This window comes from Pelodiscus sinensis, chromosome 10 (assembly GCF_049634645.1).
Source record: "Pelodiscus sinensis isolate JC-2024 chromosome 10, ASM4963464v1, whole genome shotgun sequence".
In the NCBI taxonomy this organism is placed as follows: Eukaryota; Metazoa; Chordata; order Testudines; family Trionychidae; genus Pelodiscus; species Pelodiscus sinensis.
The window spans coordinates 55,132,293-55,158,867 of NC_134720.1; the positions used below are offsets into that span (position 1 = coordinate 55,132,293).

General features: G+C 50.3%; 1 protein-coding gene across 7 annotated transcripts in view; it reads right to left on the bottom strand.

The window, feature by feature from the left end:
• Positions 1–26,270, bottom strand: part of ACAP2 (ArfGAP with coiled-coil, ankyrin repeat and PH domains 2) — a 109,893-nt gene extending 83,623 nt beyond the window's left edge. For 2 of the 7 annotated variants that reach the window (XM_075938313.1, XM_075938310.1), the window contains exons 1-2: positions 25,990–26,268; positions 248–305 (exon numbers count right to left, since the gene is read on the bottom strand). In XM_075938313.1, the coding sequence (XP_075794428.1) occupies positions 248–305; positions 25,990–26,156 (225 nt within the window). In that variant the 5' untranslated portion in view covers positions 26,157–26,268. Of the gene's footprint in view, positions 1–247; positions 306–25,989 lie in introns of all 7 variants that reach the window. The other 5 variants (XM_075938312.1, XM_075938317.1, XM_075938311.1 and 2 more) reach the window with 4 other exon arrangements.
• Between the last annotated feature and the right edge of the window lie 305 nt (positions 26,271–26,575).

Here is a 26,575-nt window from a genome sequence, read left to right on the forward strand (position 1 = left end):
TACTATAGGCAAAATTGTAAATTTTATGTATCAATAGCTGAACCAACTATCCAAAATCTGAACGTCTGTGATAAAAATGAACTGTGCTACTGAATACATCAGATACAGCCTAACACATCATCAACAGTGACAGAACATCAGCACTGCCACACAGAATCAGAAGCAGAATATTAAGTTTATTTGATCCAGCTAATACGCATTTTCTTTTAAGTTTTCAAAGTATACAAAATCAGTTTAAGCAGCTTACCTTGTCAAGTTTCAGTTCTAACTCTGCCACATCCCCTTCCACTTCTTCTAAGGCAGCCCTGCAAAATTAAAAAGAATGCATTGGCAAGTAAGGCTTTACACAGAAAATACACTTCATCTTTTATTTTAAAAACTCTTTTGATGTAGCAGAAGGGCTCAGTTAGTAATATTAATAACTTTCACCAGTCAAGCATTGAAGTCTGCATGAAACTGAAGATACAGTAGTTTAGACTAAAACATGGGTGATAACAGAACACAAAAGAGGAGGCATGCTTAATCCTTTGCCTGTTGAATGTGCAACCACATTACCTGAAAAATAGTGAAAGTTGACTGATGTGGGGAAGATGGGCTGGCAGAAGTGATGTATGAGGAAATATTACATGTGTAAGCTTGGCTAAGGAAATATATGACACCTCCTTTCCCCCCATACAAACATTTGAAGGTGATGGCATCAAAGGAAGAGAGGAATCATATGAGACATATTGAAGCTTAAATTCTTTGGAACCAGGTACTGTGCATTGTGCAGCTCTGGCAGTGCCAACCACCTTGCTCCATCGCTTAACCAATATGCCAGTCTTAAGACTAAAAAAGGTGAAATTTAGTCTGAATATCAGAAAAACACACCATATAATAGCATATGTTTTTGTAGTAGAATACCAGATGATGCATTTTTAGGTCCTTTGCATTGAGTTTACTCAGAGTTTGTCTTCCATATTTGTGCGTGCTTGTACAAGCTGCTTGAAGAGTGCATTTGTAAAACCTAAGCTACGACTAGACTAGAGTGGCTTGTGAGGTAGTCCCAGCTCCCCTTGGAGAGGTTTAAAATTTAAATTTAGAAAAAGGTCACGGACACCGAGAACGGCTTTACAGAGGAAGGGAGGTTGGAAACATTTACAACCATCATAGGGATGTAATAGTGTAGTCAGCTGACCGACAAGCAAAAGCTTATAGGTGAATGCTTTAGATTACACACATTTTCCTCCCCCCACCCCATCAGGAAATGTTTTAGCAGGCTGGCCAGCAGACTGGCTCGGCTCTGGCTTGCGATGGGTCTGGAACCTGCTCCAGATGTACCTCTGCTGCAGCTCGACATTTAAAGGGCATTAGGAACTGGGCGGGCAAGCAGCCTGGCTCAGTCCTGGCTCACACTGGATCAGGGACCAACCCCCACTGCGGCTCTGCATTTAAAGCGTATTAGGAGCCGGGCAGGCAGGCAGCCCAGGTCAGTTCCCACTTGCACCAGGTCTGGGAGCTCATACCTCCCCCCTAGACAGGGGCTGCTGCCACTCCTCACTGCTGCCTCGGATATAGAGGCCTGCAGATATCGCACTCTGGTTTCACTCCTGAGGAGCCCCCTGCCACTCCACACTGTTGCCTCTGTATCAGAGGCAGCAATGTGGGGTGCCAGGCGGGAGCTGGTCCGTGAGAGGAGTTGGTTTAAAAACCAGCTATATGGGGTGACAGGCCGCCAATCTGCAAGGGGAGCTGATTTTTAAACCAACTCCCCTCACAGACCAGCTCCCGCCTGGCACCCCGCACTGCTGCCTCAGATACAGAGGCAGCAGTGCGGAGTGGCAGGGAGCTCCTCAGGAGTAAGACCAGAGTGCAATATCTGTCAGCCTCACCACCTGGAGACTACAGAATAGTTGACTAACCAATAGGAATTCACGAGGTTAATCGACTATTCAATTAACCAATAATTAACATCCCTAGACAATATTAGAGTTGCTCAGCCTAATACTCGGGACTTCAAATCCTTCCACTTCTAGCAATAAATGCTGCCTCATGAAAATTTGCTCATTTACTTTCTCTGTATCCTCCTTCTCTCATCCTTGCCCGTCTTCGAATTATAAACGTACACTGCACCACTGTCTGCTGCGATCCTCAGCCAGATAAAATCAAGTGCTTTTCTTCAGGTATTCGGTAAGAAAAAGTCAAGCACCAGTATTGGTCTTACAGCAATAAGGCTCAAGCTACACAATGATCTATCATCCTGGTCTCACCCCCTCTACGCCCCCATTTATAACGTGTACTATGGATTTCACTTACCACCGAAAGAGCCAACTTTATGCTCTGTTTTAATTGCCTGGAATTTTCCTTTTTCTTTACACATTTTAGCAGCTCTTCTCTAATTCATGCTCATTCACAGAAACTCAAGCAATACAGAATTAAACATTCTGGATCAGGTTCTAAACCCTTGTAAGTTTATTAGGGCCCATTCTGTATTGCCAATTGAGTTTAGTAATGAGTAGCCTCGGTGGGAGGCTTTCAACACATCACAGGATTTGGTATGTAATACACAGAGCTGTCCTGTCCACTGGCTGGTTCGGGGCAACCCCACAGGGCCCACAGATGCCTGGGGGACTAGCAGGGACCTGGTGCCAATAGCAGGGGTCAGGCCTTCTGCACTCTGCCATCTCAGCTGGCTCCAGGCCTCCTCCTAGTCCCCTGAGCCGTGCTGCTCAGGAGAGGAGGCTTGGGAGAAAGGGCAGAATGGGGGTGGAGAGGGAGCAGACCAGGGACAGGCCCTGCACACCTCCAGAGATAGCGCTAAACATAGAGCACTACTCGCGCTAAATCTAAATGTGCTCTCCACCATCAGAATGTGCAGGATTTCCCGTTCAATAGAGTCAATACAGGCAGTCCCCGGGTTACGTACAAGATAGGGACTATAGGTTTGTTCTTAAGTTGAATTTGTACGTAACTTGGAACTGGCTCCAGATTCAGCTGCTGCTGCCGAAACTGACCAGGGACTGACTACAGGAAGCCGGAGGCAGAGTTGCTCTGCTCCCAGCTTCCTGGAATCAGCCACTGATCAGTTTCAACAGCGGCTGAATCTGGAGCCTGGGACAGAACAGCTGGGGCGCTGCCGGGTAGGTCCCCCCAGGACCAACCCGGCAGCACCCCAGCTGCTCTACCCCAGGCGTCCACAACAAAAGCCTGGTCTGCTGGGGGGGGGGGGCGCACTAGCTGCGCCCCCCCTCTCTCCCCAGCAGACCAGGGAGACCTGGAGCAAAGCCGCGGAGGCGGCGGGTCCCGCACCTCTGCGGCTTTGCTCCGGGTGTCCCTGGTCCACTGGGGGGGGGTCCCCAGCAGACCAGGGACACCCGGAGCAGCTTTTCTCGCCCCGGAGGACGCGGTGGCGGGACCACTGCGCGTCTGGGTGTTCCTGCCGCCCGCGAGTTCCGGGGCGAGAAAAGCCCCGTTCGTAAGACATAAGTCGGATCCGCGTAACTCGGGGACTGCCTGTAGTCCCCCTGCTGCTCAAAGTGATACATTTCCATCTGGTCTCTACAGCAGGAACTTGTTTTTCAAAGGAGAGAGGGATGAAGTGCTAACACAAAGGAGGAATGGAACAGGTATTTGCACGTTTGTGTTTGTTCTTATGAGATAGAATGCACTAGCATTTTCCCTGCAGCTCTCTGAATAGCGCTGTAACTGCAGCTGTGTGCCCACACTCTGCTCCATGTGATGGTGAAGCATGTCCACATTACCAGCTCTTGCACCTCTCCAGAGAGTAGTATACTGGTGTGCTATCTCCCTGTGCAGCTGACCACAGGGGGCTTGGGAAGGCTTTGCAATGCCAAATGAGGCAATCAGCCTCACATGATGCAGGTTCCCAATCCCATTACTTCATGGTCATCCTGCTACACTGACAGCTGCTTTTCAACAGAAGTCAGGAGAGAGAGAGTATGCAGGACAGCAGTATGTTTTGGGGGATGTCAGCATGCTGTCTTGTAAGTTTAGACAGCAGCAAGAAACAACCCCTCCCCCCAGGCAGGGGGAGCGGGAAATCCCCGACATCTCAACCCCCCTCGCATAGCTCTTTGCACAGCAATCTCTCTCTCACAAATGCAGACACCTGCCTCGGTGTTCAACAGCATGAGCAATCTGACTGGTTTGCTGTGTGTCCAGGAACAAATCGGCACAGCTTGGAGCTGTCCCAAGCAGAGCTCTGAAAGAGGAGATGTGTCTGCCTGCCGGGCAGAGAGACTGCATTCCAAACAAAGAGCAGCAGGTGCTTGAGAGATTATGGGCCATTTCTAGAGACCAGTCAGAATGCAACAACCAATTCAAGTGCCCATACTGGCATAACATAAAAACATAAGAACTTAAGAATGGCCATACTGGGTCAGACAAAGGTTCACTGCTGACAGTGGCCAACGCCAGGTGCCCCAGAGGGAGTGAATCGAACCGGCAATGATCAAGCCATCTCCCACACGTGGAACGAGGTGTACAGCTAGTTCGGATTAGAAGCCTAATCCGAACTAGCTAGTCCATGCCGCGTCTAGCCGCGCGGCACGGGGTTCGAACTAGCCGGCATTTAAAAATGGCGCCGGCCGGTTTCATGCAAATGAAGCCCGGGAAATTCAAATCCCGGGCTTCATTTGCAACTGCGGATGACTACATTACCCCCGCTAGTTCGAACTAGCGGGGTAGTGTAGACATACCCTAAGTGATTTCAAGCAGTACCCCTAGAGGCAGGTATTCGTTCACATCCACATAGACTGTAACACAGCTCTGCCGAACCTAGTGTCATCTCTGGCCTGCTGAGTAACGGTGTAATGAGACACAAACGCGTGAACAGAAGACCACATCACGGCTCTACAGATGACCTGGACTGGGATGTGTGCCCGGAAGGCTACTGAAGACATCTGCACTCTAAGCAAAAGGGCTCTCAGTCGATAGCAGCAGGATCCCTGCCAGTTTGTGACAGGATTTTTTTTCATGCAAGAGATGATCCAGTTGGAAATCCTCTGCAAGGAAACTGGAAAGCCCTTCGTCCTATACTCTGTAGTGATGAAGAGCTGGCTCAATTTCGGAAAAGACTTGGTATGTTCCAGGTAAAAACCAAGGCCCTCCAGACATCTAGCATGTGCAGATGCCTCTCAGCAGTCTGGTGCAGTTTGGGACAGAACACTAGAGGGAACATGTCCTGGTTCATATGAAAACAATGTACCAGCTTTGGCAGAAAGGCTGGGTGGGGCTGCAGCTGGAGCTTATGCTTATAAAAGACCATCTAAGGAATTCCAAGGTCAAGGCCTTAATCTCCAAGGCTCAATTTAACATTGCTGCCACCAAGGAAACAACCTTCCTGGACAAGTAGAACGGGGGGGAGGAACCTAGTGACTTGAAGGGCAGATGAGTGAGCTAGAGAAATGAGTCTGGACTGGACTCATTTTCAGTGGCTAGAGGGTCTGGACTCCATGACCTCCTGAGCTCTCTTCCAGCCCTATGATCCTATAAGTTTGAGATCCCTCTGTGGGACAAGGTCCTGCACCCATGGGAAAAACTGTGCAAGGCCCCTCAGGCATCTGTCACAACAAGAGAAAACACCAACTGACCCTGGATTGGCTGGGGAAAAGCAGAAACGGCCACAAGGTGCACTATGAGGGTGGAGGGAGACAGCAGTGCCTATTATACCCTACCATGCAGGTACCACTATCCAAGGCACCAGACCCGCTCCCTATGGATACTGCTATGGGAAAAGCTTCTGGCACAGATCTATGTGGAATGGAACGAGCAAGCACCCTAGGAATGTCCACACTGCACTTTATGCACTGCTCACCACACTGACTGAGGGGAGCCTTTGATAGTTTACTCCCCCAAACTTACAGTTTCCCTGAGTCCAAAGGTCCTCACCGCCTAAAACCACGGACGAAATTCCCTCAGTGAAAGCCACTTCTCTTTTTGCAGAAAAAGATACATGAACTCTTCACATTCTACCATCACTGCACAAAATGAAAAATGCCCTGGACAGACAACCCATGGCCTCGGTACCAGAGGCCGCAGGCTGGAAGGAACAGGAGCCAGTGCTGGGGGGAGAAGGCTTTGAAGCACTGTCTGTGCAGTACTGTCTCCGTTAGGGGCAGGGGCTGGCAAGGAAGGCAAAGACTCAGCAGGGAGCCCAGGGCGAGCGGGGACTGCTTGAGTCCGCTCCTGACCTGGTTCCTGCTGCACTGCCTCTGCCTTTGAAATAGCAAGAGCCCCACAGGGCTCCCCACCGGTCATGATGATCTCTCGAGGTCCCTTCTAGTTCTACTGTTCTATGATTCTAGCTGTTATTTTACTAGTCAAGTAGTCAATGGAATTTCCATCAGCTACTCAACTAGTTGATAGGCACTTCAGTATTCTTCCTCTGAAATGGCCCAGCGGGGGCTCTTATGCATTTCAAAGCAGAAGTGTAGCATGGAGCCTGCGTTCAGCAGAGTCCCACACTGACCCAGAGCTCCATTCTGCACTGCATTTGAAATGCTGCCCGGGGTCACCTGGAGACTCCCCAGCAGACCTTGGGTTCCACACAGCATTTCCCCAGAACCTGGGGTCAGCTGGGAACTGAGGGATCAGCTGTGCAGAGCTGCCCCTTTGAACACAACCTCAGTGTTTCAAAGCAGCAGTGCCGCACAGCTGATCCCGAGATAATAATCGTACTCTCTATGCCATCAACTAAATCATTGATGAAGATATTGAACAGAACTGATTCCAAGACAGTGTTTCTCTGGCAACAGGGGAGGGATCATGTGAGGATTACCTGTTGTTTTCCCTCCCTCTGGGGCATCTGGTATTGGCCATTGTCAGCAGACAGGATAATGGGCTGGATGGACCGTTGGTCTGCCCCAGTATGGCCGTTCTTATGGTTATCCAGTCAGCTATGCATCCACCTTATAGTAGTCCCATCTAAGTTGTATTTGCCTAGTTTACTGATAAGATCATGCAAGACCATATCAAATGCCTTACTAAAGCCTAGGTATACCACATTCACCGCTTCTCCCTTATCCACAAAACTTGTTATCCTCTCAAAGAAAACTATCAGATTGGTTTGACATGATTTCTTCTTTACAAATCCATGCTGGCTGTTCCCTATCACCTTATTTTCTTCCAGATATTTGCAGATGATTTCCATAATTACTTGCTCCATTATCTTCCCTGGCACAGAACTTAAACTGACTGGTCTGTAGTTTCCTGGGTTGTTCTTATTGATAGGCACTATGTTTGCCCTTTTCCATTAGCATTCACTATTAGGCATCCCTTCGCCATCAATCTTCTTGACAAAAAACTGAAACAAAGAAATTGTTAAGCACCTCTGCCATTTCCAAGTTTCCTGTTATTGTTTCTCCCTCTCCACTGAGAAATGGGCCCACCCTGTCCCTGGTCTTCCTCTTGCTTCCAATATATTTATATAATATCTTCTTCTTATCTTTTAATTCTCTAGCTAGATTGAGCTTATTTTGTACCTTTGCCTTTCTAATCTTGCCCATGCATACTTGCATTGTTTGCTTATATTCATCCTTTGAAATTGGACCTAGATCCCACTTTTTATATGATTCCTTTACATGATCTAAAAATCAATAGACCTCCTGATTATGCCAAGGTGGCCTCTTACCATACTTTCTATCATTCCTGTGCAGTGGTATAATTTGCTTTTGAGCTCCTAATAATGTCCCTTTGAAAAACTTCGAACTCTCTTCAGTTGTTTTTCCTCTTTGGGTGCGTCTACACTGCACGGCTTAACTCAAAATAAGCTACACAAATTGAGCTACATCAACTGCATATCTTATTTTGAAATAGGGAGCACTTACACAGCACTTATTTTGAAACAGAGCACTCTTTCTCCGACTTCTCTTATTCCTCATACAAGGAGGGTTACAGGAGTAGGAGTAAGAAGTCCCCCACCATGACAGTATTTTGACACTATTTCTAAATAACTGCCTGCTGTGTAGACACAGCAAGTAATTTCAGAATAGTACTAGTCATTTTGAAATAGTGTTGCAGTGTAGACACACCCTTAGTCTTGCTTCCCATAGGACCTTACCTACTAACTCTGAATTTACTAAAATCTGCCTTCCTCAAATCCACTGTCTCTATTTTACTGTTTTTCCTTCTACCATTCCTTTGAATCAATAAATCTTTGACTCACGCTGCCTTCCACTTTCAAATTCTTAACCAGTTCCTTTCTATCTGTTACAATCCAATCTAGAACATCTTTACCCCTGTAGCTCTCTCAACCTTCTGAAATAAAAATTGTCTCCAATGCAGCTCAAGAACTTACTGGATAATCTGCGTCCCGCTGTGTTAGTTTTCCAACATGTGTCTGGACAGCTGAAGTTCCCCATCACCACACATCTTGTGCTTTGGATGATTTTGTTAGTTGTTTAAAAAAAGCCTCATCCACCTCTTCTGCTTAGGTAGGTGGTCTGCAGTAGACCCCTAGCATGACATCACCCTTGGTTTTTACCCCTTTTAGTCTTGACCTCTGAGGATAGGACAAGAAGCAATGGGCTTATACTGCAGCAAGGGAGGTTTAGATTGGACAGGAGAAAAAGCTTCCTAAACGTCAGAGTGGCTAAACACTAGAATAAAATGCCTAGAGAGATTGTGGAATCTCCAACACCGGAGACAGATGTCTCTCTAACCTGCCCTTATATACAGGCAGTCCCCGACTTACGCGGATCCGACTTATGTCGGATCCGCACTTACTTATGAACGGGGCTTTCTCGCCCCGGAGCTCACAGGCAGCGGTCAGCCACCTTGACCTCCGGGGCGAGAAAAGCTGCTCCCGGTGCCCCTGGTCTGCTGGGGACCGTCTCCAGCAGACCAGGGACACCGCGAGCAAACCCGCAGCAGCGGCGTGTTCCCCCGCTTCTGAGGCTTTGCCAGAGCAAAGCCTCAGAAGCGCGGGACCCCGCCACGGCTGCGGGTTTGCTCGTGGTGTCCCTGGTCTGCTGGGGACCATCTCCAGCAGACCAGGGGCACCACGAGCAAAGCGGGTCCCGCGCCAGAGCAAAGCCTCAGAGGCGAGGCACCCCGCCGCTGCGGCTTTGCTCCCCATGTCCCTGGTCTGCTGGGGGGGGGGGAGGGCGCAGCCAGTGTGCCCCCCCCCCAGCAGACCAGGCTTTTGTAGTGGACCCTGGGGCAGAGCAGCTGGGGCGCTGCCGGTTGGTCCCGCAGCGCCGCTCTGGGCACTACTGGACCAACCCGGCAGCACCCCAGCCCTCTGCCCCAGGTGTCCTGATTCAGCCGCTGCTGGTCAGTTTCAGCAGCGGCTGAATCAGGACGCCTGGGGCAGAGCAGCTGGGGTGCTGCTGGGTTGGTCCAGTAGCGCCAAGAAGCCGCGCTACTGGAGCAACCCAGTAGCACTCCAGCTGCTCTGCCCCAGGCGTCCCCAAGTCAGCCGTTGCTGAAACTGACCAGCGCTGACTACAGGAAGCCCGAGGCACAGTTGCTCTTCCCCGGGCTTCCTGGAATCAGTGGCTGATCAGTTTCAGCAGCAGCTGACTTGGGGTTCTTAAGTTGAATCTGTATGTAAGTCAGAACTGGCGGTCAGTTTCAGCAGCGGCTGAATCTGGACGCCACTTCCGACTTACATACAGATTCAACTTAAGAACAAACCTACAGTCCCTATCTTGTACGTAACCCGGGGACTGCCTGTATTACAGATAATCTAGATGGTGCTATGTCCTGCCATGAGAGCAGGGCACTGGACTTGATGACTTCTCAAGGACCCTTCTAGGGACGTTACATTTCATTTAATCAGCTAATGTAGTCTATGGAATTTCCATTGACTATTTGATTAGCCGATAAGGGGTGGGGCAGGGTGCTCATTATCCCAGCTGTGCCTCCCCTCTCCCCCATGGAGATGTTGCTGGAGGAAATCAGTTTTTAAGCTGGCTCCTCCCAGCATCTGCTCCTGCTTCTTCCCTCCCTCCAGAGGCAGCAAAGGGGAGGGAAGCGACTAGTCAGTTACAGCACTAGTCCCTTCCCGTTTTGTTATTCTATGTCTGTGTGTCATCCTTCAGAGTGACATAAACAGATTTAAAATATGTGATTATATGCCTGTTTTATTATTTCCAGAGCTAGATGGCTTTATTCTGATCTAATAACCAAAATATCACACACACACACTATATGAGAGAACAGTTACAGAAAAGTGAGCTCAAATTACAATTTTTCCTATTCACTCCCAGGTACCCTGTTAAAAAGACATAATTCTCTAAGCTTTACTTCGTCTTACTCAGAGTATTTACTGAGTATACTGAAATAACTGGGTTTGCAAACTGAGCAAAGGATGATAAACACATCAGTTTCCTCTTTTATTACTTCGAGTTAAACATCTGCTTCACACACACAATTGATAAAAATGCAAACTGATTTTAAGAGAAATATGTATTCATTTCTGTACTGTATTTTGTGTTAAATATTACTGGCACTGTATTCCAATCTGAGGATTCTTCTGACACTCATTTTTTTGAATCAAGAATACATAAGAATTTTGTATTGCTCACTTAGAACATATACAAGTGACTTAACTGCACACTTATGGCATGTGTACAACTCATGTAATGAATTACAAGGCAACAAGAAAAAAAAAGATCTTGGCACATGATCTATCGAAAATAAAAAGTTAAACAGCTCTCTCTTACATTGCATGGATTTCAAATTAACAGATGTGCTTCCTGTTATTTTGGTCAGGGGAACTTAACTAAATTTTGATTTAGAGCACTGAGACAAAAATGTTTAAAGTTCCCAGAAGGTTTGCCAAAAAGAAAGATCTAGAGTAACAGCCAAGACTATCCCATTTATATGCAAAGTGTTTACAAGAAAGCCTGTTTAAAAAAAATGCAGTAATCTAGTCCTAAAATGACAAAGAGATAAAGGAACATTTCACAATCCCATTAGGAGAGAAATAAACGCAAATTAAATGTTGGGGACAGACATATAAATGATTAGTTATCTTTTTAATCTCTCAAATAAGAACATCACAGTTAACAGAACAACTAGTTTTTAATATAGCGGCAAGACTAATCAAGTCACCATCTATAAAATATTTGGCTGCAAAAAAAAAAAAAAAAAAGCTATAAGTATTATTTTCATCTGTTCAGGAGAGAGTTTGAGAAAATTCATTTAGAGTACTTGATGAAGTACAGCACAAGAACTTATGATCCTTACATTGGACCATACTTTATGAGAACCCCACCCAGGGAAGGGGAGGAGAGGCAGTTCCCCAACAGTCGGTGTGCACAGGGAGTTAGCTTTTAAATCAGCTCCCCGCACTCACCAGGAGCCTGCATGTAACCAGGAAGGTTAACCAATGAGCCTCATCGGTTAACTGCGTACATGGTTACACTTCCACATCCCTAGGAACAACCACCCCCATCCCTGTCCACACAACGTCCATTCTATGTTGAAGTGCATCCTAGAATACTCAAGGAGCTGATAGAGGAGATAGCTGAGCCTCTAGCTATCATCTTTGGAAAATCATGGGAGACAGGAGAGATTCCAGAAGACTGGAAAAGGGCAAACATAGTGCCCATTTATAAAAAGGGAAATTCGAACAACCCAGGAAACTACAGACCAGTTAGTTTAACTTCTGTGCCAGGGAAGATAGTGGAGCAAGTAATTAAATAAATAATCTGTAAACACATGAAGGTGGCAAGGGGATAGGGAACAGCCAGCATGGATTTGTAAAGAACAAATCATGTCAAACCAATCTGATAGCTTTCGTTGATAGGATAACGAGTCGTGTGGATAAGGGAGAAGCGGTGGATGTGGTATATCTAGACTTTAGTAAGGCATTTGATACGGTCTCACATGATATTCTTATCAATAAACTAGGCAAATACAACTTAGATGGGGCTACTATAAGGCGGGTACATAACTGGCTGGATAATCGTACTCAGAGAGTAGTTATTAATGGTTCACAATCCTGCTGGAAAGGTATAACAAGTGGGGTTCTGCAGGGGTCTGTTTTGGGACCGGCTCTGTTCAATATCTTCATCAATGATTCAGATATTGGCATAGAAAGTACGCTTATTAAGTTTGCAGATGATACCAAACTGGGAGGAGTTGTGACTGCTCTGGAGGACAGAGTCATAATTCAAAATGATGTGGACAAATTGAAGAAATGGTCTGAGGTAAACAGGATGAAGACAAATGCAAAGTGCTCCACTTAGGAAGGAACAATCAGTTTCATACTTACAGAATGGGAAGCGACTATCTAGGAAGGAGTACAGCAGAAAGGGATCTAGGGGTTATAGTCGACCACAAGCTGAATATGAGTCAAGCAGTGTGATGCTGTTGCAAAAAAAACCAAACATGATTCTGGGATGCATTAACAGATGTGTTGTGTGCAAGACACGAGAAGTCATTCTACCGCTCTACTCTGCGATAGTTAGGCCTCAGTTGGAGTATTGTGTTCAGTTCTGGGCACCGCATTTCAAGAAAGATGTGGAGAAACTGGAGAGGGTCCAGAGAAGAGCAACAAGAATGATTAAAGGTCTAGAGAACATGAGCTATGAAGGAAGGCTGAAAGAATTGTGTTTGTTTAGTTTAGAAAAGAGAAGATTGAGGGGGGACATGATAGCAGTTTTCAGATATCTAAAAGGGTCATAAGGAGGAAGAAAACTTGTTCATCTTGGCCCCTGAGGATAGAACAAGAAGCAATGTGTTTAAACTGCAGCAAGGGAGGTTTAGGTTGGACATTAGGAAAAAGTTCCTAACTGTCAGGGTAGTCAAACACTGGAATAAATTGCCCAGGGGGGTTGTGGAATCCCCATCTCTGGAGATACGTAAGAGCAGGTTAGATAAATGTCTATCAGGGATGGTCTAGACAGTATTTGGTCCTGCCATGAGGGCAGGAGACTGGACTCCATGACCTCTCGAGATCCCTTCCAGTCCTAGTATTCTATGATTCTATCAGCAGGACATATCCACAGTTGTTGCTCTAGCATCAACAGAGAGAACAGTACACTTTGGGTAGCTTCCCACTGTGATACTCCTCATCTCCTGCAACTAGGAGTTGTGGGAAGGAAGAGTGGATTCCAGTACTTCATAGGTGCGGGCTCAACTTCCCATGATTCAGTTCTTTCTGTCCCAACATTTCATGACATTTTTCAAGACTCCCTATTCAGTATAAGCTTTCATGGGCAAAGACCCACAATGCATCTGACCAAGTGGGTCTTTGCCCACAAAAGCTTATGCTCCAACACTTCGGTTAGTCTATAAGGTGCCACAAGACTCCTCGCCGCTTTTGCAGATTCAGACTAACACAGCTACCCCTCTGATACTATTCAGTATGTGTCCGTCCATCTCTGAAAAGATGGATCCGGCACTGCTCTCTACATGAGCAACGAGGGAGGGCTGAAGGAATTGGGCTTGTTCTGTTTGGAAAAGAGAAGACTGAGAGGGGACATGATAGTGGTTTTCAAGTATCTAAAAGGGTGTCACAGGGAGGAAAGGGGGAAATTGTTCTCGTTGGCCTCCGAGTATAGGACAAAAAGCAATGGGGCTGAAATTGCAGCAAGAGTGGTTTAGGTTGGACATTAAGAAAAACTTCCTATCTGTCAGGGTGGTCAAACACTGGAATAAATTGCCTGGGAAGGTTGTGGAATCTCCATCCCTGGAGATATTTAAGAGCAGGTTGGACAGACATCTGTCTGGGATGGCCTAGACAGTACTGGATCCTGCCATGAGGGCAGGGGACTGGACTTGATGACCTCTCTAGGTCCCTTCCAGTTCTAGTGCTTTGTGATTCTATCACTGTGGACACAGTTTATGAACATCCAGCAGCTGGTCACACAGCACGAGCACCCAATCTGAACAGCAAATTATTTTAGGCATTCAGGCAGCAGCAGAACATGGTGGAATATCACTGGTGGGCTTGGGAAACAAGGCCTGAATGGTGAGGTTATATTGTAGTGCAGGTCTGGAATGACTAGCGATGGCTGCAGAACTTCCAAATGTGGAAAGCCACCTTCCTGGAACTGTGTGTGAAGATTGCCCCAGCGCTGCGATGAGTGCTGAATGAGAGCTGCTCGCTCAGTGGAGAAGCACACAGGGACTGCTCTCAGTTGGTCACAACTCAGTTTGGAGCTGGAAAGTCCACTGGGACTGTGCAGGGCCATTAACTGCATCCTGCTATAAAGAACAGATAATGTACATCAAATATGAGATGGCTTTGCAGCAATGGAATTCCCTAACTGTGCCAAGCCATTGATAGAACACACATTCCAATTTTGACTCTGGACCACTTTGTGACAGAGGACATCAATACAAAGTGGAACTTCTCAATTTCATTGCAGATGCTTGAGAGTCACCACAGGCACTCGCTGACATCGACACAGGGTGCCCAGGGAAGGTGCATGGCACATGCATCTTCAGGAACACTAGCCTATGCCAAGAACACCAAGCGGAGACTTCCATTTCAGACCAGAAGAGCCCAGTGGGGAATGTTGAAGTGCCAACAGAGATCCTCAAAGACCCAACCTACCCCTTAACTGCCATGGTTCCCTTAACACAAGAAACCCGTACAGCAGCAAGGAACGCTTAAACAATAGCAGAGCAGGTAAAGGAAAAAAAAACCAAACAGATTCTGCATTTATGGCAGATTAGACCTAAACAAGGAAGATGCTCCTCTGACCATAGGAAACTGATGAGCACTAGGGATGTGACCAATTAGTTGACTATCCGATAAGCAAATGCTTATCGGATAGTTGACAGGCTAGCCGCTTCCCTTTGCTTGCTGCCTCTATCAGAAATAGGCAACAAGGTGGTGGGAAGAGGATGGGGTGCTTCAAAGCAGCAGCTGCATGTGGCATTTCAAGTGGAAGGTCGGAGTAAGCTGGGGACTTCATGAGGCACTGCCGCTTTGAAACCATGGGGAGCACGGGGCCAGCCGCGGTCTACTTGAGTTCCCCCCCTGCTGGCCCCATGCTCCCTGCAGTGCAACAGCCCTAGGAGTGTTGCTACACTTTAAAGGTGGATGTGCCCTTATCAATTAATTGAATAGTTGACGTAGACTGCATCTGTCAGAGAAAAAACTGCCCCCCTCCCCAGTAAAAAGTTTGGCCAGGCCACTTTTGCTATAGTGGGCTGCAGTACTCCTTGGGAGAAACCGGCCTGCATACCATTGCCTTTAGAAAAAAGGGAAGGTGTGAAAAAGGGGAAAATAGCCTCAGACTGTCCGACCCGTCACCTTGGCGTGAGAACTGCGGGGCTTACCTGGTCGCATGAAACCTGCTCAGTTTCGGCCCAACCCCTGGGACACAGACCCACCTCCACTCGGTGACCATTGGGCCATATATGGTAATATGCAAGCGTGGGAAAGCGATGTGCAGATTTGGGAATAAATACCTAACACAGAGTTCACTCGAGGAGGTCTTCGCAACACACATACCACCGTGCATGTGCCTTCCCATATACTCCAAAGCACTGCCGGCCTGATCAACCGACCAGCCACCTCCCCCGACTCTCAGGCGTAACCAAGGCCTTCGCAACTGAACCGATATCTTTGAAATGTTCTGTGTGTTGTGTACGTTGGTATGTATGATTTGATTTTCTTCGTTGTATAAGCTTAGTGTTGTAGTTGTTTTGGGTAGTACATAGAGTTTGTAGCTATCACTTATTTAATTAGTGTAGCTGGATATTTTTAGAATAGAGACTATTCCCCTTGCCATTCCCATCCTTATATCTCTGACATGTTTAACTAGAAATCGTAGAATAAATATAATAAATACTGTAAATTCATTATTAACACAGTCTATTAAAAATCTTAGAATAAATACTATACATTCATCACTGTCATAAATAAATATCTTTAATTTACTAAAACGGTCCACCTAGTTCTGTCCTTCCCCCCTTGGGCATACATCAGCCCTGTGGTTCTTGCGACACATCAACTATTCGATGAGTCGATTAATCTAAATGTAAGAGCCCTAAAGTGAGCACAGACTCTCCCAGCAGTGTGGGGTAAGTCAGAGCTAGGAGAACCTGGGAGGGGAAATAACTTGTGTTAATTGTCTGCTTCAAATGCTGTTTGGATTTTAGCCAAACTGTTCTAGTTCACTTTCTCAGTCAGTGGGATTCTTCAGCTCCTCTGTAAACGTATCAATGCGGAAAGAGTCGTTTCTGTTTTGTTAGCCTCAGTGTTTGTATTTTCTTGTAACAGGGTTTTCTTTAAGCCTGTTCACTTGGGAGCTAACTGACTAGTTAATCAGTGAGCTGGCTGCCTAGCAGTGATCCACAGCAGAGAAAGAGTCTGCCTGGCCTCCAACTGATGATCCCCTACAAGCAAGTGGAGAGAGAATTCAGATTCAGCGTATGGTGCAGAGGTACAAACTGAGACTCTGGTGAACTAAACCTAAGCTCTTGGGACCGCTCAGTCTTTTCTTCCTGTGTTTGTGCAGACTGAACGGTTCAGATTTCACTTTTAGTTTTCTCTTTACTTGTGTTTACTGGAACTATGGGCACTATTTGTGGGTTATAAAATAGCCGTGTTCTGTTGTAAGAATTAGATTGTTTGTTTCTTCATAAGATTTTATCAAGTTATTTAATTAAATTTGTTTCTTTAGTTTCTTTTGGAACTTGAATGCAGGGAGGCTGACACGGGGCAATCCTGGCTGAAATTCCTTACAGACTGGACTCTGGGTACCCAGCACTGCTGGAGGAGTGGAGGTTTCTTTTAGACACTGGAGAAGGGCAGTGAAGTCTAGCCCACCCAAGGTTACATTACATAGGTTTTGCTTGGAGCACATGTAGGGAATTCCACGTATGTGTTTGCTCCCCATCACTTATGAGCACCTCACTCTCCTTTCTCTCCTGCCTTTCTATTTTTATTTTCCTTCAGCCTCTCTGCTCCCTGTGTTTTGGTTTTTTGGTTGTTGGTTTGTTGTTTTTTTGGGGGCGGGGAGGGGGGGGGCAGATTAGGCCCTCTGAGGATTGGAGCACTTCTCGGAACATGTTCTCCTTGCTCCACTTTGGTTACTTCCTTATCTAGCCAAGGTGCTCGCCTGTATGTAGGGGGTTCCCCAAAGACCACATCTGCAGAAGCACAACAAACAATACATGGATGCGTGATTGTTAACTCATGCACAACACTGAATCAAATCATTAACTAGTTAACATACAAATCACTTTCTCTCTGTCACTTGGCAAGCTCACATCTGTCAGCCCATAGGTGAAGGTTCCGTGATCAACAGGCAGCAAATGAGTCTAGAGGGCTTGGAAGGAGATCACTGCAGACGATTAAGGAAAATATAAATCATGCCACCATTTTTCCACAGGTGGCGAGGGGGGGAGAAGATGCATTAAGTTGGCATGTTACTCCTAAGGGTAAGCAACGGTGCATCTCCAATTTATAAATACATAGATCACTTAGATCAGTGGTCCCCAACCTTTCGTGGCTGCCGGGCGCCCAGGAGCAGGGCTGCTCACGAGCCGGGCATCTGGAGGCGGGGCTGCTCACGTGCTGGGTGTCCGGGGGTGGGGCCATGCATGTGCCCGGGGGTGGGGGCCACCCACGCACCCTGAGCCCAGGGCCGGTACCGCACAAGTGCCGCGCACCTGTGGCAGGGGCCACCCATGCGCCCTGTGCCGGCACTGCACATGTGCAGTGCCCTGGGCCGGCACCACGCCCACACGCCCTGGGCCGGCACCACGCGTGTGCCAAGCGCCCGGGGCAAGGGCTGCCCATGCACCCCGTGCCAGCACCACGCATGTGCCAGGCACCGGGGTGGGGCCAGCCCAGATGTTTCGACAGGCTCACATAAATGCCCCAGCGGGCGCCATGGCACCTGCGGGCATCGCGTTGGGGACCACTGACTTAGATTGAGACATTCATCACAGACAAGGATTAATGCAGTATCGAAAACTATATATAAACAGTCCAATGAACACCAAGTAACAGGTCATTTTATATACTATAGAAACAGCCATCCAAGGTCAGACCAATCTAGCCCAGTATTCTGTCTTCTAACAGCAGCCAATGCCAGGTACCCCAGAGGGAACGAACAGAACAAGTAAACCTCAAGCGATCCATACCGCCACCCATTCCCAGCTTTTGGCACACAGAGACTAGGGACATCCATCCATGCCCATTCTGGCTAATAACCACTGATGGACCTAACCTCCATGAATCTATCTAGTTCCTTTTTGAACCCTATTAAATTCTTGGCCTTCACATCATGCTATGGCAAGGTGTTCCACAGGTTGAATGTGCATTGTGTGAAGCAGTACTTCCTTTTCATACAATCAAAAGTACTAGAACTGGAAGGGACCTTGAGAAGCTATCAAGTCCAGGCCCCTGTCTTCATGGCAGGACCAAATACCATCTTCTAATCCACCCCTGACAAATGTCTATCGAACCTGCTCTTAAATATCTCCAGAGATGGAGATTCCACAACCTTCCTGAGCAATTTATTCCAGTGTTTGACTACCCTGACAGCTAGGAAGCTTTTACTAATGTCCAATCAAAACCTCCCTTGCCACAGTTTAAGCCCGTTGCTTCTTGTTCTATGCTCAGAAGCCAAGGAGAACAATTTTTCTCCCTCCTCCCTGTAACACCCTTTTAGATACCTGAAAACCGCTCTCGTGTCCCTTCTCAGTCTTCTCTTTTCTAAACTAAACAACGCCAATTCTTTCAGTCTTCCTTCAAGGCTCTAGGCTTTTAATCATTCTTGTTACTCTTCTCTGGACCCTCTCCAATTTCTCCACATTTCTCGAAATGCGGTGCCCAGAACAGGACAACACTCCAATTGAGGACTAATCAGCACACAGTGGAGCAGAATGATGACTTCTTGTGTCTTGCTCACAAGATTCCTGTTAATGCAGCCCAGAACCATGTTTGCTTTTTTTTTGCAACAGCGTCACACTGTTAACTCATATTTAGCTTGTGGTCCACTATGACCGCTAGATTCCTTTCTGCAGTACTCCTTCTCAGCTAGTTGCTTTCCACTCTGTATGTGTGAAGCTGATTGTTCTTTCCTATGTGAAGTACTTTGCATTTGTCCTTATTAACCTTTATCCTATTTACCTCAGATCATTTCTCCAGTTTGTCCAGATCATTTTGAATTATGACCCTATCCTCCAAAGTACTTGCAAGCCCTCCCAGCTTGGGATCATGTGCAGACTTAATAAGCGTACTCTATGCCAGTATCTAAATTGTTGAAAAAGATATTGCATAGAACCAGTCCCACAACAGACCCCTGCGGAACCCCACTTGTTATGCTCTTCCAGCATGATCGTGAACCGTTAATAACTATTCTGAGAACTGTTATCCACATGGTTATGCACCCACCTTACAGTAGCCCCATCTAAGTTGTATTTGCCTAGTTTATTGATTAAAAAGGTCATGCCTTACTAAAATCTAGATATACCACGTCCACCGCTTCTCCCTTATCCAGAAGGCTTGTTATCCTATCAAAGAAAGCTAGCAGATTGGTTTGACATGATTTGTTCTTTACAAATCCATGCTGGCTGTTACCGATCATCTTATTTTCTTCCAGATATTTGCAGATGATTTCCTTAATTACTTGCTCCATTATCTTCCCTGGCACAGAAGTTAAACTGACTGTCTGTAGTTTCCCATATTGTTCTTATTTCCCTTTTTAGAGAGGAGCGCTAGATTTGCCCTTTTCCAGTCTTCTGGAATCTCTCGTCTTCCATGATTTTTCAAAGATGATAGCTAAAGGCTCAGATAACTCCTCTATCAGCTCCTTATGTATTCTAGGATGCATTTCATCAGGCCCTGGTGACTTGCCAAAATCAACCTTTTCTAAGTGATTTTTAACTTGTACTTTCATTTTATCTTCTAAACCTACCCCCTTCCCACTAGCATTCACTAGCATCCCTTCATCATCAGACTTCTTGGTGAAAACCGAAACAAAGAAGTCATTAAACACCTCTGCCATTTCCAAGTTTCCTGTTGTTTCTCCCTCCTCACTGAGCAGTGGGCCTACCCTGTCCCTGGTCTTCCTCTTGTTTCTAATATATTTATAGAAAGTCTTCTTGTTACCCTTGATGTCTCTAGCTTGTTTGAGCTCATTTTGTGCCTTTGCCTTTTTAATCTTACCCCTACATACCCAAATCCTTTGTACTTTAACCTAGTTTCCACTTTTTATACAAATCCTTTTTAATTTTGAGATCATGCAAGATCTCCCAGTTAAGCCAAGGCGGTCTCTTGTCATACTTTTGATCTTTCCTACGCAGGGGAATAGCTTGCTTTTGGGCCCTTCAAACTGCCAACTCTCTTCAACTGTTTTGCGCCTTAGTCTTGCTTCCCATGGGATCTTCCTACCAGCTCTTGAGTAAACTAAAATCTGCCTTCCTGAAATCCATTGTCTCTATTCTGTTCTCCCTTCTACCATTCCTTAGGATCATGATCTGTGATTTAATGATCACTTTCACCCAAGCTGCCTTCCTCTTTCAAATTCTCAACCAGCTTCTCCCTATTGGTTAAAATAAAACCCAGCACAGATTCTAGCCCAAAGCCCATGGGTAAGTGAAGAACATGGAGACTTGGGAGATGGGTCGGAAATGGGAGGAAGTGTGGGCTATAATAGCAGAGAGAAAGAAGGGATCAGGCAGAACTGGGAGGCAAGATCAAATCAGTATCTTAGATGCGTATATACAAATGCAAGAAGTATGGGTAATAAGCAGGAAGAACTGGAAGTGCTAATAAATAAATACAACCATGACATTTTATTATCCCACCAAGTCTCTGTGATGCCAACACATGATTGGAATATTGGTATAGAAGGGTACAGCTTACTCAAAAAGGACAGGCAGGGAAAAAAGGGAGGAGGTGTTGCCTTATATATTAAAAATGTACACACTTGCACTGAGGTGGGGATAGACATAGGAGACGGACGTGTTGAGAGTCTCTGGGTTATGCTAAAAGGAGTAAAAAAACAAGGGTGATGAGGTGGATGAGGCTTTTTTTAAACAACAAAATCATCCAAAGCACAGGATTTGGTGGTGAAGGGGGACTTCAACTATCCAGATACAGTAAAACCCCGATGGTCCGGCATCTGATGGTCCGGCATCTGATGGTCCGGCATCATCAGGAACTCAGAAGTGCTCCGGGCAGCTGGACTGTTGGAGCTGCTCTGCCCCCAGTTTCCCCGATTCAGCCGCTGCTAAAACTGACCAGCGGCTGAATCGGGGAAGCCAGGGGCAGAGCAGCTGGAATGCTACCAGGTAGGACCTGTAGCGCTGCCCCTCGGAGATGCGGGATCAACCGGGCAGCACCCCAGCTGTCCCCAATTCAGCCACTGCTGAAACTGATCAGCAGCTGACTCCAGGAAGCCCGAGGCAGAGCTGCTTTTCCCTGGCTTCCTGGAATCAGCCCCTGATCAGTTTCAGGCTGACCTGGGTACACCTGGGGCAGAGCAGCTGGGGTGCTGCCGGGTTGGTCCCGGTAGCGCCAAGGAGTGGCGCTGCAGGGACCAACCCAGCAGCGCCCCAGCTGCTCTATCCCAAGCATCCTGATTCAGCCAATGTTGAAACTGACCGGCGGCTGACTCCAGGAAGCCCGGGGCAAAGCAGCTCTGCCTCGGGCTTCCTGGAGTCAGCCACTGATCAGTTTCAGCAGCGGCTGACTTGGGGACACCTGAGGCAGAGCAGCTGGGGTGCTGCCCGGTTGGTCCAGTAGCGCCGAGGAGTGGCGCTGCGGGATCAACCCGGCAGCGTCCCAGGCGTCCCCAAGAGCAGCTGGGGTGCTGACGGGTTGGTCTCGCGGCGCCAAGGGTCGGCGCTACCCGACCAACCCAGTAGAACTCCAGCTGCTCTGCTGCAGGCATCCCAGATTCAGCCGCTGCTGAAACTGACCAGCAGCAGCTGAATCAGGGATGCCTAGGGCAGAGCCGGACTATCGGAAGGGGGGGCTATGAGGGGTCTGGGGTGGCATCCGCCTTGGCTTAACCAGGAGATCTTGCATGATCTAAAAATAAAAAAGGAGTCATAAAACATGGAAACTAGGACAAATTACAAAGGATTAATATAGGCAAACAATATAGGAATGCAGAGGCAGGATTAGAAAGACAAAGGCACAAAATGAGCTCAAACTAGCTACAGGCATAAAGGGAAACAAGACGACATTCTATAAATACATTAGAAGCAAGAGGAAGACCAAGGACAAGGTAGGCCCATTGCTCAGTGAGAAGGGAGAAACAGTAACAGGAAACTTGGAAATGGCAGAGATGCTTAATGACTTCTTTGTTTCAGTCTTCACCAAGAAGTCTGATGAAGGAATGCCTGACAGTGAATGATAGTGGGAAGAGGTTAGGTTTAGAAGGTAAAATTAAAAAAAGAACAAGTTAAAAATCACTTAGAAATGTTAGATATCTGCAAGTCACCAGGGCCTGATGAAATGCATCCCAGGATACTCAAGGAGCTGATAGAGGAGGTATCTGAGCCTTTAGCTATCATCTTTGGAAAATCATAGAAGACAGGAGAGATTCCAGAAGACTGGAAACGGGCAAATATAGTGCCCATCTCTAAAAAGGGAAACAACAACAACCCGGGAAATAAGAACAACCCAGGAAACTACAGACCAGTCAGTTTAACTTCTGTCTCAGGAAATATAATGGAGCAAGTAATTAAGGAAATCATCTGCAAAGACCTGGAAGATAATAAGGTGCCAGGGAACAGCCAGCATGGATTTGTAAAGAACAAATCATGTCAAACCAATCTGATAGCTTTCTTTGATAAGATAATGAGTCTTGTCCACGTTTGTTGACCCCCTCAAAGAACTCTACCAGACATCTGACGAAGTGGGTCTTTGCCCACGAAAGCTTATGCTCCTACACTTCAGTTAGTCTATAAGGTGCCACAGGACTCCTCGTCGCTTTTGCAGATTCAGACTAACACGGCTACCCCTCTGATACTGTCTACCAGATTAAGTAAGGCATGATTTCCTTTTACAGAAACCATGTTGACTTTACCCCAACAAATTATGTTTACCTATGTGTCTGACAATTTTATTCTTTACAACAGTTTCAACTAATTTGCCCGATACTGACGTTAGACTTACTGGTCTGTAATTACCAGGATCGCGTCTGGAGACCTTTTTAAATATTGGCATCACATTAGCTATCTTCCAGTCATTAGGTACAGGAGCAGATTTAAAGGATAGGTTACAAACCACCATTTGAGTTCTTTCAGAACTCTTGGGTGAATGGTCCCCATGATATCACACACAGAGACAGATGGCAATAGGATATTCTTAGACACAATCTATTTCTTGCATAATGATTCCCAAGCTTTTTTTACTGCCATTACCCAGTGACTGGATGTTTTCAGAGAACCATCCACAATGATTTCAAGAGGAATTATTTCAAGTGATAACAGCCAATTTGGTTCCCATTATTTTATACATATAGGTGGGATGTTTTCCAATATGCATTTATCAATAATGAATTTCATCTGCCATTTTGTTGCCCAGTCTGAACTACTATACAGTAGTTCAGAAACGGCAGAGTCCCCATGCTATTCTATTCAATAGAGCTGGAAAATAAATTCACAACAGCAGTGATCGACTTGAACACTTTTGCCACCGCGTTTGAACTCTTGCAACAAGTTCATTTTATTCAGGTTTCCTGGAAGAGATCTACAGTTACATCAGACCCCATGGGCAGACGTTTTTTATTTGACTATTCGCTAATAACTACTGCTCAGGGCGGATACACGTCCAGCTGTTTTAAACATGCTGCTACTTTTTAAACCCAGCAGTGGTCTGTGGTCGGGCTGCAAGGGACGAGCCAAACCGGTCCCACCGCCGGCTCAGTTCAGCCAGCCCCTGACACCGCAGCAGCTGCCCCCGCGACGCGCCTTGTCCCGGCCCCTCCCCAGCGCCGCTTCCCCCTTCGGGCTCACCAGGCAGAGCGGGGCAAGACAGGGACTCGGGCCGCGGGGGAAAGGGGGTCGCAGGGATCCAGGCCGGGAGCGGCGGGGGGGCCGCGGGGGGGTCGCAGGGACCCGGGCCGGGAGCGGCGGGGGGGGGGGGGGGGCCGCGGGGGAAAGGGGGTCACAGGGATCCAGGCCGGGAGCGGCGGGGGGGCCGCGGGGGGGTCGCAGGGACCCGGGCAGGGAGCGGGGAGGGTCGCAGGGACCCGGGCCGGGAGCGGGGGGGGTGCGGGGGGGGTCGCAGGGACCCGGGCCGGGAGCGGGGGGGGTGCGGGGGGGTCGCAGGGACCCGGGCCGGGAGCGGGGGGAGGACGCAGGGACCCGGGCCGGGAGCGGGGGGGGGGGGCGCGGGGGGGGGCCGCAGGGACCCGGGCCGGGAGCGGGGGGGGGGGGCGCGGGGGGGGCCGCAGGGACCCGGGCCGGGAGCGGGGGGGGCCGCAGGGACCCGGGCCGGGAGCGGGGGGGGCCGCAGGGACCCGGGCCGGGAGCGGGGGGGGGTCGCAGGGACCCGGGCCGGGAGCGGGGGGGGGGGGGTCGCAGGGACCCGGGCCGGGAGCGGGGGGGGGGGGTCGCAGGGACCCGGGCCGGGAGCGGGGGGGGGGGGGTCGCAGGGACCCGGGCCGGGAGCGGGGGGGGGGGGGGTCGCAGGGACCCGGGCCGGGAGCGGGGGGGGTGCGGGGGGGTCGCAGGGACCCGGGCCGGGAGCGGGGGGGGTGCGGGGGGTCGCAGGGACCCGGGCCGGGAGCGGGGGGGGTGCGGGGGGGTCGCAGGGACCCGGGCCGGGAGCGGGGGGGGGACGCAGGGACTCGGGCCGGGAGCGAGGGGGGGTGCGGGGGGGGTCGCAGGGACCCGGGCCGGGAGCGAGGGGGGGCGCGGGGGGGGTCGCAGGGACCCGGGCCGGGAGCGAGGGGGGGCGCGGGGGGGGTCGCAGGGACCCGGGCCGGGAGCGAGGGGGGGCGCGGGGGGGGTCGCAGGGACCCGGGCCGGGAGCGAGGGGGGGCGCGGGGGGGGTCGCAGGGACCCGGGCCGGGAGCGAGGGGGGGCGCGGGGGGGGTCGCAGGGACCCGGGCCGGGAGCGAGGAGGGGCGCGGGGGGGGTCGCAGGGACCCGGGCCGGGAGCGGGGGGGGGCGCGGGGGGGTCGCAGGGACCCGGGCCGGGAGCGGGGGGGGCGCGGGGGGGGCCGCAGGGACCCGGGCCGGGAGCGGGGGGGGGCGCGGGGGGGCCGCAGGGACCCGGGCCGGGAGCGGGGGGGGGCGCGGGGGGGCCGCAGGGACCCGGGCCGGGAGCGGGGGGGGGCGCGGGGGGGCCGCAGGGACCCGGGCCGGGAGCGGGGGGGGGCGCGGGGGGGCCGCAGGGACCCGGGCCGGGAGCGGGGGGGGGTCGCAGGGACCCGGGCCGGGAGCGGGGGGGGGGCGCGGGGGGGGCCGCAGGGACCCGGGCCGGGAGCGGGGGGGGGGCGCGGGGGGGGCCGCAGGGACCCGGGCCGGGAGCGGGGGGGGGGTCGCAGGGACCCGGGCCGGGAGCGGGGGGGGGGGGTCGCAGGGAGCCGGGCCGGGAGCGGGGGGGGAGCGGGGGGGTCGCAGGGACCCGGGCCGGGAGCGAGGGGGGGCGCGGGGGGGGTCGCAGGGACCCGGGCCGGGAGCGAGGGGGGGTGCGGGGGGGGTCGCAGGGACTCGGGCCGGGAGCGAGGGGGGGCGCGGGGGGGGTCGCAGGGACCCGGGCCGGGAGCGGGGGGGGGACGCAGGGACTCGGGCCGGGAGCGAGGGGGGGCGCGGGGGGGGTCGCAGGGACCCGGGCCGGGAGCGAGGGGGGGTGCGGGGGGGGTCGCAGGGACTCGGGCCGGGAGCGAGGGGGGGCGCGGGGGGGGTCGCAGGGACCCGGGCCGGGAGCGAGGGGGGGCGCGGGGGGGGTCGCAGGGACCCGGGCCGGGAGCGGGGGGGGCGCGGGGGGGTCGCAGGGACCCGGGCGGGGAGCGGGGGGGGAGCGGGGGGGGTCGCAGGGACCCGGGCCGGGAGCGGGGGGGCCCAGCCCCGCGGAATACGGGCCCGCAGGCGCCCCCCCCTCACCTGAAGCGGGGCGAGTCCTTCAGACACTCCTCGAAGTCCACGGCCACCTTCATGGTGGGGCGAGGGGCAGGGCGGGGCGGGGCGCCGGGGGCGGTGCCGATCGATCGCCGCCTGTCCCATTGCAGAGACTGACAAGCACAGGCAGCCAATCGGAAAGCAGAATGCATACGCTTGGCCAATTCTGGCTTCTGTAGGCGGGCTTTCCTGCGGCTCGCGTGCCGGGGTGACGGACAACGAAAGTATCCAATCAAGTCAGGAGACTGGAGGCGCCTGTGCAATCACCACTAGGAGAGCTAACCAATCGCAGAACGCGACAGGCCGCTACTTCCTTATGGCGCCTTTTCTCCATGATTGATATCCAAGCAAGCCAATGGTCATAGGGGAAAGCCGCAACGTCACAGCTTTTACCCCGCTTGCCGGCTTTCACTGCTGACTGGCAGTGAGTTCGACCAATCAGAGAGGGAAAAGCTGGGGGCGGGCTTTGCAGCCGCCGAGAAAGGTAGCGAGGGCGTTGCCGGGCTGCTAGGCATAGGGCGGGGCTGGCTCGGCCCCAGAGGCCCCACGCACGGCGGGCGGGACCGTTGAG